Here is a 14,676-nt window from a genome sequence, read left to right on the forward strand (position 1 = left end):
CGACACCAAAATAATTACATATTCGGAAATCAATGCAAAAAACTTAGTTTAATAATGCCAATAATAAGCAAAGAAAATGGTTTCATTACGAGTGCATCCCCCACTATGCATGCAATGGACAATTGCGGTGCGCTCTAGTGCAGTCACTAATACTGAGGGTAGCAATCACTCACACATGTATTTATTAACTCACTGGCAGGGCACTCAGTAGCTCATGCAAAGCCAAGAGGGGCTTTCATGGTCATTGTGTGTCTGCTGTACTTATGCACTTTTTAAGAATAAATTATAGCTCATTCTGAAAGTGGTACAAAGGTTCAATAGTGACCTGTGCAGCGTATCCTATGACATGCATCCATAATTGAAATTCACATTAGTGTCCCTTTTATCAGCCATTATTGATGCTCATTGAGAGTGCAATGTGCACATATCACACGTAGGCAAGAGACGTTATTTGTTGCACAGTGAAAGCACAGACAAGGTCATTCTTGTCAACACTTGTATGGCAAGGTGCCTTTTCTGTCATGCTGGTGTGACCTCCTGGTATGGCAGAAAGTACATCTTGTAACTTGTTGTGTGAGATGTAATGACCGGAGTAGCAGTAATAAAGGCTCTCTCCAAAATAAGATGGTCTGCGCAGGGCACAGAGGGACAAGAATGTTTGATGCCATAATTTAAATGAATGCTGACATATTTTAGAAGTTGTTTAAATTCTGGCGCATGCTTCTTACATTTATAAAGACAACATTCGGCAAGTATGTAGGTTGCGAAATGCAAGATATCTTCAATTGATATAGTAACTAAAGTTGGTCCTGAAATGCCATCATTGACATACACATATCATACACATTATCGTGATGTGCAGAGCAAAATCTGCTGAGGTTGTGTAGCGATAGTTAGATATGGTAATGTTTGCTCATAAAAAAATGAACAAGTGGGTAGCATGGATCTCCTCTTGCTGTGCTCATGTGTTTCAGCCACAGCAATTGCAGGAACTGGGTGAGCCAGTGTATTATGATGTCATGAGGACAGTCCACCTCTTGGCTACCAGAATCAAAACTAGGCTGTAGAAAAAGTATTATAGCAAATTATTTAGCATGCTTGTATGCTTTCCAGTATTTTTTCTTCAGCTAGAGGGTCTGGACTTTCTATGGTACAAAAAAGTGGGAAAAAAGACAAGTAATAAATGACAGTACTCCATTTAAAAGGACTCTGGATGCAAAACTTAGGTTTAGCATATAAAAAAGCAAATTGCCCTACATTTGGGAACATGAAAGAAAATGCCATTTACTTTATGAGATTTTTTTCAGAGGAACTCGCTCATACTACCTTGTGATAGCACCGCACACAGGCTTTTGCATGACTCAGTCAGCTTGGGCTGCAGAGTGCTGCTGTTTACAGCAATGCCTTTGACACATGATCTGAAGGGCATCTTGTGTGTTCTCCAGTTCAAATTGCCAAAGTGAATCCATTGACCCGAAATAGTGCTTCAATGTTGATGGCTGTTGTTCATTGCCAGGTGGTCGTGTTCAAATCCACGCCCCAGTGATGAAGGCTATGCTTTTGCTGACTGCATGCACCAGAAGCAATTGTGGAGCTCGAAACATGTCATAGACACCATGTTTTGGACACTACCTATAGCGTGACAAGGAGGCCTCAGTGATCAGCATTTTAATACATGTGCAGCATAGGTCAGTGGACCTTGCGTACTGTTTGGTTTTGTCCTTTTGTTGACCCATTTCCTGGAGCACCCTTCCCTTCACCAACTGTGACAACTGTGTAGCACCTTCTGACTTCGCAAGAATGCCAGAGGATGGGCTCCAAGATTGTGTTCCCCATTTCGCACATGGCAGGCAATGCTGCGGGAGCTATGCAACTAGTATGGTCATAGAAGTCTCACTCTATCTGTTTCACAGGGCAGTTGTGTGGGATCTGTCCTGCCTTTCTGTATGGAATAACTACTTTGTATATTACAACTGCAACATGCAGACATAAGGTTACATCAAATTATGCAGTATCTGATGTAACCTTGTGTCAGATTACATTGTGAACTGAGGTTTATGCAAGTAGAGCATGTTTCTAGTTTGGCAGGAGTAAAAAAAATAAAGGGGTTACAGAAAGGTAGCTGTGAGCAGGAGTGTGGTGAAAGCTGATGTGAAGCACCTGGCATTGCAGCATACAAGCTGCAGAAAGTGGGGAAGAAGATGTGTTGCAGGTTCTGTGTAGGGGGAAGAAGATGTGTCGCAGGTTCTGTGTAGATGTGCCTCATGTGTTCTCTTTAACAGTAGACTACACTGCACAACATGTTTTGTGTCATTGCAGGGTGCTGCTTCTGTTTCTTTTTTATTTGGCGGCATCGTGTTTGGATTTAAAATATAATTTTGTGCTTAACTGTTTATTTTGTACTCCACTGATTTTTATTTGTGCCAAAATAAAGCAAGCACCAAATAAGCAAGTCAGTTTCAAGCAGAAAAGTACATTTAAGATAAACCTGACAAGTTTGGCTTTAATCATGGGCACCTTGTTGTCCACCTAATCATCTTGGAGTGCGAGTAGAAACCGCACTAACATGCAGGGACAGTCAGCTAAGCTTATAGACTGTCTTTTTATGGTTTTCTTTAACTCTTTCGCTACCAGGGGAAAAAGGGCAGTTTTTACTAGGTAGAAGGAAATACTTTTTGGCGGCTATGCACGAATGCCTTATTTACATTGTTTGGTATCAACATGTAGCTAAGGGAATTTACTATTCAATAACGTAAATATTTCATATGTATTTATTACACAAATTAATGAAAAAATGTTTATAAAGTAAAAATTTATACAGTCAGCACATCCCTCTGCTGGAAAAAGGTGCACAACTTTAAAAATATCAGGGGTAAAAAAAATTGAAGATATACGTTTTGTAGCCTTATATGTTCTAAAGAAATAACACAAGTTTCAGAAAGTTTTTCAAAAAACTGTTCTTTCCACAAAAAAAAAGTTAGCGTGGTCGAGTGGCATGCCATTCACCAAAGCAGTCCCTCGTCGGGATGAAACAGAGATGCACACCGCATGGCTCGCAAAAAACTGCCGTCTTCATCTCTACTTTGGTTTTTTCATAGCAAAGCTTGCAGTTACGGCGCTTTTTTTGCACCTGGGGCTTGTGCTCAGACTTCTTTGGAGGAGGTGGAGGGTGACTAGGTCTGTCGTCCAACCCAAAAATCTGGTTTACCAGCTCAATTCGAAATGAAAGCTGGTCAAAGCCAGCCTTTCTGGAGAGCTCCTCTATCTCGGGGTGATGCTCCCTGTGTTCCTGGAAAATGATGAAGCTGTTGACGACAGCAATGTCAATGCAGTGGAAGAACAGTGTCTTCCACCACCTGACACACTTCATCAAGACATTATAGGAAGCAATGAGTTGATCGGATTTGTCAACACCAAGCATGCCCTTATTATAGTCTTCTATCAAAAGTGGCTTCCTGATGGGGAGCTTTGACCATTGGTCTCCTCTCTTCACTTTTCGCATTGCAGTGACGTGATTGTTGGCAGTGTGTGCTGTGCTTATCATGTTTACAGCGCGCTTGTCTTTCCACTGCAAGTACAGCACATCACGGCACCGCAGCCAGCGAATGTCACCTCGAGTTGCTTTTTTCTCCCAAGTGGAGTCTTTCAACTGGGAGGGAAATCCACGACGATCTTTGCGCGTTGTTCCGCAGGAGAGAGTCTTCCTTTCAAGGAGATGTTCAAAGAGGGAGGTGGACGTGTAGAAGTTGTCAAGGTAGACAATGTAGCCTTGATCCAAATAGGCATCACAAAGGCGGGTTACAACGTCATAAGCCAGTCCCTTTGAGCTGGGTGTTTCTCGCTTCCCAGTGTAAACACTGAATTGAACAGTGTAGCCTGTTCTTGAGTCAGCGAGGACCCATAACTTGTACCCCCACTTGACCCCCTTGTCACGCATATACTGCCGAATTCCCGATCGTCCTTTTGATTTCACCATTCTTTCGTCGACGCACAAATTTCGATATGGCTGGAAAAGCTGCCCTGACACGTCGTTCACATGCCGCAGTAAATCTGCGATCCTGTGCAGCTTGCCATCGCGGACAGGGTCAGTCTTCTCCGGGTCCATGACACTAAGAAAACCAAGGAACGAAAAAAATCGACTCCTGGGCATAATCTTCGGAGGAATGAAGCCCGAAAACAATTTCAATGTATTCCAGTATAGATGGAGGCGAGGCAATTCCACAATTCCCATGTATATGAGTATTCCAATGCATTGCATTATTTCACCCGGATTGAAATTTCTACAAGAGCCGTCCTTTTCTGCGTAAGTCTGCGTCTCTAAAATATGCATCCACGCATATTTGTTGGCGTTTTCGCAGATAGCGTTTATCAGCTCTGCTGTGAAAAATAGTTGGAAGACATCGATGGCCCGTATGAAGTGCCGTGCATTACTCCGGAGCGCGCCGCCAACTTCGACCCTCGGGTTTCTTCTCAGAAAAAACTGCACGCGCTTTACAGCTGCGGGCAGGGAATCGTGTCCGTATGACGTTGAGACCCTGAAAATACATAATATAGCTATGAGTACATGCTCCACTGCCCATAACTATATATTAGTAATCGCTATGTGCGCCGCACATAGAACTGAAACTCACCCGCTGGATGTTCCGGCTTGATTTGATGCATCCTCGTCATCGGTGCTGAATTCTGATGTGTCCACATCTTCTTCAGGCTCACTACTACTGATTACATCCGCAAAATCAGCTACAGAAGCGCTCGATTGGCGAGAAACACGACGTCTTTTAGGAGCGTCTGCGCGCGATGACGAAGCCATGATCGACGCGCTCGTCGGACAATCCGAAACTTTTTGCGGCGCGCGGAGACAAACCGGAAAGCAAAAAACCAACAAAACATAGCGGAAATTGTTGAGTGCTTCCCACTTTCTAACCTAGATGGCGCTAGGTGCGCGCAAGCCGCGCAAGAGCGCGAGAATTTGAACTTGAAATGCGTCGATCAAATTGATCGATCTGAATAGGCGCGGTAGCGAAAGAGTTAATTAATTTATTCTTTTACTGTGCATTCTCGCGGCTTGTTGGTTGGTCACATTAGGCAGCGGGCCAACTTTTTTCATTCTAGGAGAAATAGCATTTGGGACACGTTGATGAATTGGCATTTCATAGAAAAGCTAGGGATAACATGACATTTTTTGTTGTAACTAATACAATGTGGCATATTTGAGCGCTGTCAGAAGCATTCTTTTTCTTGCAGTTAAGAGAACAGCTGAGGAACCCCAAAATGAGGTGCTCAAGAAGCCGCGTCTCGAGGTGAGTGCCATCGTCGCACTTCAGTTTCATATAAACCTGAGAAAAAAAAAAGAGAGCACATTCATGCCACAATGCCAGAGTTTTTTTTTCTTCATATTTGTGCATTTAGTGTGAGAAAATGGGAATTAGGGAAAACACGTAGGACAGGTGTCGCATGTATGTGTTTATTTTACCTTCAAGGTGTACCCTTACTAGATACATGAGAAGGTACAGTCGACCAAAAAAAGTTTACGGACCACGGGATCTTAGTAAATTCAAAATATACGAGCAGCCTTTAAAAGCAGCCAGTAAAATTGTGCATCACAATGTTGTTTGCATATGCCACAAAAGGCTAAAAATCGGAATACCCGGCTGTGTTTTGAGACTGGGGAGATATTCAGCTTTGCGTCAGATCTCTTGGTCCGTAAACTTTTTTGGTTGACTGTACATAATTTACAGGGCATGTGCTTCACTTCCTTTCATACTGTGAATGTTTGGGTACCAGCTGTACAAAAATGATGTGCTACTTGGTTAGCTATTTTGTTTTCCTAGTGCTCGTGCCTCTTACTTGCACTTTAATTAGCTGTTGATAGTATTTGCTGATGTGGCGTTATACTTTTATAACAATTGACACTTGCTCTCTTATCGCTCGGTCATAGGCTATGCTTCTACATTGGCCATCACAGCGAGTAGCAGCATACAAAGCAACTGAGCGAGCCGGAGCGAGTGTCAAAACGTTGCAGTGTCCTGCTCCCACATACTGTGTTTTGACGTGCCAACACAGCATCCTCCTAGGAAATGAAATTGAAACTGGCTGTACAAAAGCTGTTCCAGTTGAACCTTGCAATAACGAAATCGGCGGGAAACACGAAAAAATTCGCTGTCGCGAGAATTTCGTTGTTGCGAAAAAGACAGCACAGATAGGTAATGCATCGCAGAACAAAACTTTACTGTCCAAATTTCGTTACCCTACTTTGCAAGCTTTGCTCGAGGATATAGAACTGCATTGTTGACAGTACAAAGTGTGGCCACCAGCAGTGGCAGTATTGCCGTAGCGCAGAATTCTCGGTCAACTGCTTTCGGAGGTGCGATCACTTGCCGAGATTATGCATAACTTGGCACCGGACACAGAGCAACAGTGCATGCAGCAGCATGCACTGTGTATGCGAAGGCAAACGATCAAAATAATGGCCATTTCGTGCAAATCTACGCCGGCGTAGAATCCGCACACGATGCCTGTTAGGTGGCACAAAAGCTAACGTTCTTGAAGCAAGGGGTGCGTATTCCCGGACGATCGGTCAATCATGGCCCCATGCGTGACACTCCATATGCCGCAATCGCCTTTTCAAGCGCCATAAACAATTCCACGTAGGTGGGACATGGATTTCTTTGTTTTTGCTGCATTTTTCTCACCGAGGCGCACATTACGAAGTGCACTGCCGCGATTGGGGATTGTCGTTCGAAACGCGCATCCAGTTTGCGTTCAGTCTTGCCTCACGCGATTGGCCTAGGCCTCGCTGAGTCGTCAGCCGCGGGGAACGCAAAATGAACGCGCATTTTGAACAACAATCTACAATCTCGCCTGGTAGGCGTGCAAACACCGTCGTCACATGCCGGTAGCAATGCGCGTGCCGCTTATGGTGCCGCTTCAAATGGGCGATCAACAAACAAGATGGCGGCCATGACGTGTTTCCAGCGTATTGATCCCTTCCGGCGATTGGTTGTTCTTGTGAACAAAAATGGCGGCGCCCACACAAGTGTAGTGTGGTGGTATTTTACGCAATTTTAATGCAAAACAGTCACATTTGAGCACATTTTAGAGCATGCTAGCCTTACGCAATATGCGGAGTTACGTTCCGGCAAATTTCGTTGATGCGGGATTGCAGTACAGCGACATTTTGTTGCCGAGAGGTACGAAATGCATTGAATCCTATGGGCGTTCGCTGGAGATAAGAAAATGTTTCGTTGTCGCGAGAATTTCGTTGTTGCGGTATTTCGTTATCGTAGGTTCTGACTGTATATAACATTATTTAGGGGTCTCCGAGACTTGTCACTACAGTCAGATCTCGATACAGTCAACGACCGATTTTTCGGACTCTCTAGGGAACATAAAAACGTCCGAAAATTCAGGCACTCCGAAAAAATGAATGCACGCAAAAAACCGCGCCCTTTTTCTTTTTTTCTCGGATATAGAGGTAAAGGGCAAAGTACCAATCTTCCGAAACCCTGCCAAAGCATCAATGAAGGTGCTATATAAAGAGGCGTTCAAAAACTCTGTGTGCAGCCGACTGCCGGTTTATTATGTACATGTGCATCGTCGGGCAGCCAGTGTTATTGCTGCAGTGGCTTGAAGAACTTGTTGATTGTTGTTTGGACGGCGTTCCGGTTGCATGCGATCATATTCGCCTCAATATGAGCAAGGGTCATGTCAGCACTGTACACCGATGAAAAAGTCAACAGTGCTCGTGTCAATTCGGCGCTTGTAGGCGGCGCAGGCATTGGCTCCTCATTTTCAACATCGGAGTCTTCTGAATCCCCCACAACCTGACGGAATATTCCCTCGTCAGTCAGTTCTGCGCAGAAGTTGAGCTCGTTGTCAGCGTCAACAAACTGTTCAAAAGTTATTTCCGTGGGTACGTTACTGCTTTCCGCGCTTCGATGCCATTGGCGAGGACGACGAAGACGGAGTGGGGGCCATCGAAGGCAAGCGAAATCCTCAAGTTGTGAACAGTGGAGTTCGCTGACGAGCGTCGAAGCACCTAGGCCTAGCGTCGCATAGCACACTTGACACAACAGCACAACCACACACCACGCTAGCCAAAACGTGGCCTGCGCAAACAAACGAAATAGCGCCACTCCGGAAACTTCGCCGGCAGCGGAAGTGCGGCCATTTGCGGCGATGAACATAGCCAGCGTGGCCAGACCAAATCGGTGTGTGGCGGCTATATTCGGCTAGTTGTGGTTCAAAGCGGTGATATGCTTCGGCTCCAAGTCGATTTCCTTTGCAAGGCCGCTGCGCGAGGAGCCAAAGGACCTTCTGTTGCGTCAAAAAGTCCGGAAGATTGGATGGCGGGGAGTTAGAGCGTCCGAAACTTCAGATGTCCTTATACATTGATTCTATGGGGCTCGTGGCGGTGCCGCGAAGACGTCTGAAATATCGGGCATGTCTGAAAATTTGGGCGCCCGAAAATTCAGTCGTTGACTGTATAACAAATCACGTGGGATTGCCGAAAATCTTTTGTTATTTTGAAATATCGTAATGTAAAACTTGCAGTTATAAGCCAGTGGACAAACCTAGGAATGAAAATCGCGTACCTTTGGCAGTAGACGTGTGTGCAGACAGGCATACTCTCAAATAAATATGTGTCACTCGCTTCAAAGCTGCTTTATTTGAAGAATCAGTGATTTTCTTCTTGCGCGTGCAGCCCGCACAACCGATTAGGAATGCGCCTACATCTTCCACTTTGCGCAATACCTCATTGTGTACGTCATTGCACCGAGCGGTGAAAGTGCGGACTTTGTTCATGTGCACTAAAACATCAATGTTCGACACGATCTCACCTGTGTTCGGTGACCCACAGTCATCTTCCTTGGGGTCGTCATCGTCACTGGCGACGTCACGAACACAGTTGACAATCTCTTCGGTTGTCACGTCCACCGCTGGTAATGCTGCGCTGTCGCTCTCCACGTAGCTGTCGAAAGAAGAGACGGTGGGCAGCAGTTCCGCAGCCTTGGTCCACAGGTCTCCTGGGTTGTTGTCGGTCACATCCAGGTCATCTTCAAACTACACAGTCTCTTTGACAAGCCCTGTTTTTTGCCAGCAGTTGGTAATGGTGGACGCCTTCAAGTTCCATCAAGCTCCTGTGAGCATTTCCACTGCCTGACGAATATTGATTCCAGTCAACTGCTTTAGGCGGTGGTTGATAATCAACCACTGCACAAGGCGTTTAGGAAATTATGCTTTCACACACTTTATAATGCCCTGGTCTAGGGGTTGCAGCAAAGACTTGTTGTTTGGTGGTAGAAACTCCAAGTGAACATTCACAATGTGAGCAGAGCATTCGTCGACAACCAGTAGAATTCTTCGGTCATCCCTCCTCATTTGGTCGTCAAGTTTAATGAGCCACTCGGAAAAGAGTTCCCTGGCCATCCAGACTTTTGTTGGTGCTGTAGTTGTACTGTAACGACATGATGTTTTTCATGCAGCGAGGCTTTGCGCACTTGCTGATGACAAGCGATTAATTTTCTTCGTGCCTGTTTCATTGCAGCAGAGCAGGACTGTCACGTGAAGATGCGACTTCTTTTCTCCTTTGCACTGCTGCTCTTTGAAGTGCATCGTCCGGTCTGGCAGGAGCTGATAAATACATGTAGTCTCATTCATGTTAAAAATATTGTTACGGTCTCCGTAGAGGGTTAAGGGGCTGCTTTAATGATCACCAAGGCACAAGTAACCATGGAAATCGTAGGAGCAATGTCGTCCTCTTTCTCCACTCTCACCTCCCGCGTGTTTTACTTGCAGTGACCCTTTGTGTCATTGTTCCTCTTCCAGACGAAGCCCTCCGGGCGAATTACGCCTGCCTCCTGCATGTGAACGGCTTCAGGCGGGCAACATGTGTCACTTCAGTCTTGCGTGAACAGCGGCCATTGGAAGTGAGGTGTGCAATCGTGTAGTTCACCTCGCTTAGATGATGGAGGATAACAAACGCCCCCGCATAGTTGGCAAGCAGCTTTTGGTTCAAGCCACATCTGTGTATTGAAATCCATAGCCACACGAGTTTGCCAGGAACGTAGGTAACATGCTGGTAGTGACTGTGGTAGTGTGTTTTAGAGTGGCCTTGTGCGGCCAGTGTACATAAGCGAGCAAGTCGACGAGCCTTTTCTGCACGACACAAAGTCTCCGCCATAGACAAATCGTCATGGATGACAAAAGAAAAGATAGTGTCCAGCGTATGACGAGGTGGGTGCGTGTAAAGAAGGAAGAAAGGGCTGAAACTGGTCGTTAAATCGTCATGGATGACAAAAGAAAAGATAGTGTCCAGCGTATGACGAGGTGGGTGCGCGTAAAGAAGGAAGAAAGGGCTGAAACTGGTCGTTTCGTGTTTCGCAGAGTTGAAAGCGTACACCACGAATGGTAGTACTTCATCCCAGTTCTTGTGGTCTGAGTGATGTACATTGAGAGCATGGTTATCAATGTTCGGTTTGTGCGCTTGGTGAGCCCATTAGTTTGTGGAAGATAAGCTGTTGAGTGTTGGAACGTGGCGGCACACAAACGTAGTAATTCCACAATATCAGCAATAAATTGGCGACCACGGTCACTTATTATCACACGACGCGGCCTGTGCCGGAGTATGATTGAATGCAGCAAAAACTGGGAAACCTGGGCTGCAGTGGCGGAGGATAGAGCTGCCGTCTCGCAATACTGCGTCAGGTAACCAGCACAAACAATGATCCACCGGTTGCCTCTTGCAGAACATGGAAACGGTTCGATCTGGCCAATGCCAACTTTTTCAAAAGGGGAACTGGGGGGCTTTACTTGCTGCAGGTGACTGACTGGAGCTGAGGTAGGTCGCTTGTGGCTCTGGCACTGTGTACAACTGGCCACATAGGTGTCAATTGTTTTGCGTATTGGAGGCCAGTGGAATCTTTCTTTGGTAAGACTAAGTGTTTGCGCGGTCCCTAAGTGATCTGAGGTCGGGTCATCGTGCATGATACGCAGAACAGGTGTGTAAAGAGTCTCAGGAACCACCAGTAGAAAGCAGGTGCCCGTCGTTGAGAAGTTCCTATTGTAAAGAAGACTATCTCGGATGCAAAATCTACCTGCGGTTATAGGCCCTTGTGTGCATTCAAGCTCAGGTCTTTGTGCTGCTCTGTGGCGAGTGTCAAGGCATCGGGAAAATCAGGCGAAAGGGAAGCGATAAAGTGACCAAAGTTGTCGGCTTCACATTCCATTGTACATAGTGGCATCCTAGAAAGGCAGTCCACATGAGCGTGTCGATGGCCACTCTTGTATGAAATAGTGAACGCATATTCCTGTAGACGAAGGGCCCACTGCGTGAGGCGACCGGACGGGTCACGAAGATGGACCAGCCAGCATAGAGAATGGCTATCTGTGACGATAGTGAACGGGCGACTAATGACGTATGAGTGAAACTGCTGCATGGCAAATACTAATGCTAGGCATTCTTGTTCTGTCACAGTGTAGTTCCGTTTAGGCTTGATTAAATAACTGCTTGTGTATGTGATGACATGTTCGTTGTTCCTAGAGCGCTGAACGAGGACGGCATCGATGCCGACGCCACTTGCGTCTGTGTGAATCTCTGTTGGTGACAAAGGATAGAAGTGCCGGAGTATTGGCTTGGAAGCTTCAGCTGGTGAAAAGCAGCTTCACACTCAGGGGTGCATGAAACAGAGTGTTCTTACCCAGAAGGTTTGTCAAAGGGTGAGCGACATCTGCGAAACTGGGTATGAACCGTCGGAAGTATGAACAGAGCCCTACGTAGCTACAAAGCTGTTTAACAGATTTAGGTTGCTCGAATGATTCAACAGCTGCCATCTTCTGTGGGTTGGGTCTAATGCCATCTTTATCAGTGAGATGTCCTTACACCACAGTTTGGAGTTCGCCAAAATGGCATTTTTTGGAATTCAGCTGAATACCAGCCTTTTCGATACAGTCGAGTACAATAGCGAGACGAGTGTTGTGCTCCTGAAATGTGTGTCCAAAAATTACGACATCATCAAGGTAGCACATACAAATCTGCCATTTCAAACCACACAGAATAGTATCCATGAATCTTTCTAATGTTGCCGGCGCATTGCACAATCCGAATGGCATGACGTTGAATTTGTACAACCCGTCAGGCGTAACGAATGCTCTCTTTTCCTTGTCAGCTGGGTGCATCCGAATTTGCCAATAACCTGCTCTCAGATCCAAGGAAAAAAAGTAGGAAGCGGAATGCAGACAATAGATGGTGTCATCAATACGGGGCAGTGGATAGACTTATTTCTTAGTAACGGAATCCAGTCGACAGTAATCAACGCAGAATTTCCATCTACCATCTTTCTTCTTCACAAGAATGATGGGAGCAGCCTAGGGACTTGCCGATCCTTGAATTACTCCCTTTCCTAGCATCTCTTACACTTGCTCGTTGATGATGCTGTGCTCTAACGGTGTCACTTGGTAAGGTTTCTGCCATGTGGGATGCGCCGAAGCGGTGTTAATCCGATGCCGTATTCGAGACGCTGGAATTAGAGGCATTTTACTGCTTTTCGGAAAGTCGAACGCTTTTGAGTGCTCAGAGAGAACGCCCTGGAGTGTATGACGTTCGCTTTGACTAAGTGACTTGCTGATCATTTGTAGAAGTTGTGAATCTTCTAAACCTTGAGAATCTAGATGTTCATTCTCGCCTGTGGCAGCAGCAAGTGCAACCAGCGTCGTAGAGGATTTCGATTTCAATACAGCGAGTTTCATGCCACGAAGCAACAGTGCAGGCTCCATTGAACTGTTAACGGTCCACACACTTGCGCGTCCTTCGACTACAAACACCGCGCAACGGGTAACCAAAATGCTTTTTTTTTTTTCACACAAGACAATTGAATTGGTTCCAGCGTGGCATCGAACATGGCAAGGTCATTACTAGAAAAGGTTACTGGAAGGCACACAGCAGAAAATGCAGGAACGACCGTGTCCTCGGAGACGACAACGATGCATTCATCACAGGATGAATTCTCCAAAAGCGCAGCTGGGAAACTACCGCGGATAGAAAGGCGCCCACTTCTACAGTCAAGTTTCCCCACACTCCCGCGAAAAATCGATTCCCAAAATAACATGTGGGGATCATGTAATAACCGCGAATTCTGTGGGAAACACTTTGCCACACAAAGACACGTCCGCACTACAGACTCCCACAGGACACAATGCATCACCACTCGCACTGCAGAATGTTGCACCATGGCTTAAAGAAAACTTCACTTTCGGCATACCTGCCAACTCTTCCGAACTTTCCCTAAAATGTATGAATTTCGACCTGTCTTACAATTTTACGACTCTTGCTTTAAATTTTACGGAAAACATTTTGTTTGCGGAAAAAAAAACCTATGAAAATGTAGTAAAACTACACCCTGGTACCTTGCGCCTCCATGAAAGAGCAATACGTATGCGTGATATCAGCAGCAGCTGCAAGGTTTTAGTGACTTCTGTCGTCTACTAGGGGGATCACGAATCCATATCCAAAGCTCAATAGTGTTGATAGCGCCTCCGCAAACCTGTTGCCATGCTGTTGCCTTTGTTTGCGCGAGCGCACGGGTTTGGACTTCCGTCAGCTTCAGTCACTGCAGTGTTGGCCTCGCCTTTTGTGTGACTAGCTGCTGCGTCGGATGCAGTGCGACTCCAGTCTGTAGCGGCTTTGCAGTGCAATGGCGGGCTCAAAGTCCCGACAGTACTTCTAAGCAAGCATTTTTGAAATCGCAAACGACAGAATTTCCGTGCTTCATGTTGTCGAAGAAATGGGAGAAGTTCGGATTCTGCACCATGTGTGCCTGTGATGTGAACATCTCGTATGGCGGCATGTCTGACATCAAGGTTCACATCGCTTCCAAAAAGCATCAGGGATATGTGCGAGCTGCGGACAGCCAGCCAAGCCTAGCAAGTTTTGTACGCAGCAACAACGACCTCGGTATGATTCATGCAGAATGCCTCTTCATGGTGTTTTTAGTTGAACACAACATCCCACTGAGTGTCAGCGATCATGCCAGACCACTTTTGCAGATGATGTTCCCCAAGTGCAAAGAAGCGAAACACTATGCCTGTGGACGAACAAAGACGACGTCAGTTGTTCGGGAAATGGCCGCCAATGCGGAGACTCCTTTGCTGGATGCCCCCTAAAACAGCAAGTATTTTCGATCGCTGTGGATGGCAGTAACAATAGGGATACGCAACTTTACCCTATTGTTGTGACATATTTCGTTAAAGAAACGAGTAGAGTCGAAAGCCACCTTCTTTGCCTCGGGACAATCCGAGGGGAAGCGACAGGTAACAAGATTGCAGATCTAATTTTGGACTAGATGAAGTCTCAGAATTTGCCTGTTGGAAACCTGTTGGCCATGTGTTCGGACAATGCCAATGTCATGATCAGCAAGAAAAACGGTTTTTATACTGTATTGAGAGAGGCTCAACCAGGTTTGATAGGGGTTGGTTGCCCGTGCCATCTCATCAACTTGGCCGCTCAAAAAGGAGCTTCATGTCTTCCTGTGAAGGCTGATGAGTCTTTGGTTGCCATATTTTTTTTTACCTAGAGAAAAGCTTGAAATGTAAAGATAGACAGAGTCCCAAAAGATGCGTGACGCCGAGGTCAGAAGATGTTGAAGCATTTGCCGACACGTTAGCTGTCATTGACTAAGT

The 14,676-nt window shown here is 45.9% G+C and overlaps 2 protein-coding genes across 2 annotated transcripts in view; one reads left to right on the forward strand and one right to left on the reverse strand.

Moving 5' to 3' along the window:
- The window catches only part of LOC135918732 (parafibromin-like), a 232,335-nt gene that overhangs the window by 11,745 nt on the left and 205,914 nt on the right, over window positions 1–14,676 (forward strand). Inside the window, exon 5 of the mRNA XM_065452378.2 lies at window positions 5,245–5,300. Coding sequence (XP_065308450.1) covers window positions 5,245–5,300 — 56 coding nt within the window. The remainder of the gene's footprint in view (window positions 1–5,244; window positions 5,301–14,676) is intronic.
- Window positions 2,978–4,745, reverse strand: LOC139052296 (piggyBac transposable element-derived protein 4-like). Its single transcript, XM_070529378.1, has one exon. The coding sequence runs from the start codon at window positions 4,328–4,330 to the stop codon at window positions 2,978–2,980; it is 1,353 nt and encodes a 450-aa protein (XP_070385479.1). The 5' UTR covers window positions 4,331–4,745.

The sequence above is a fragment of the Dermacentor albipictus genome, unplaced genomic scaffold, assembly GCF_038994185.2.
Source record: "Dermacentor albipictus isolate Rhodes 1998 colony unplaced genomic scaffold, USDA_Dalb.pri_finalv2 scaffold_21, whole genome shotgun sequence".
Taxonomy (NCBI): Eukaryota; Metazoa; Arthropoda; class Arachnida; order Ixodida; family Ixodidae; genus Dermacentor; species Dermacentor albipictus.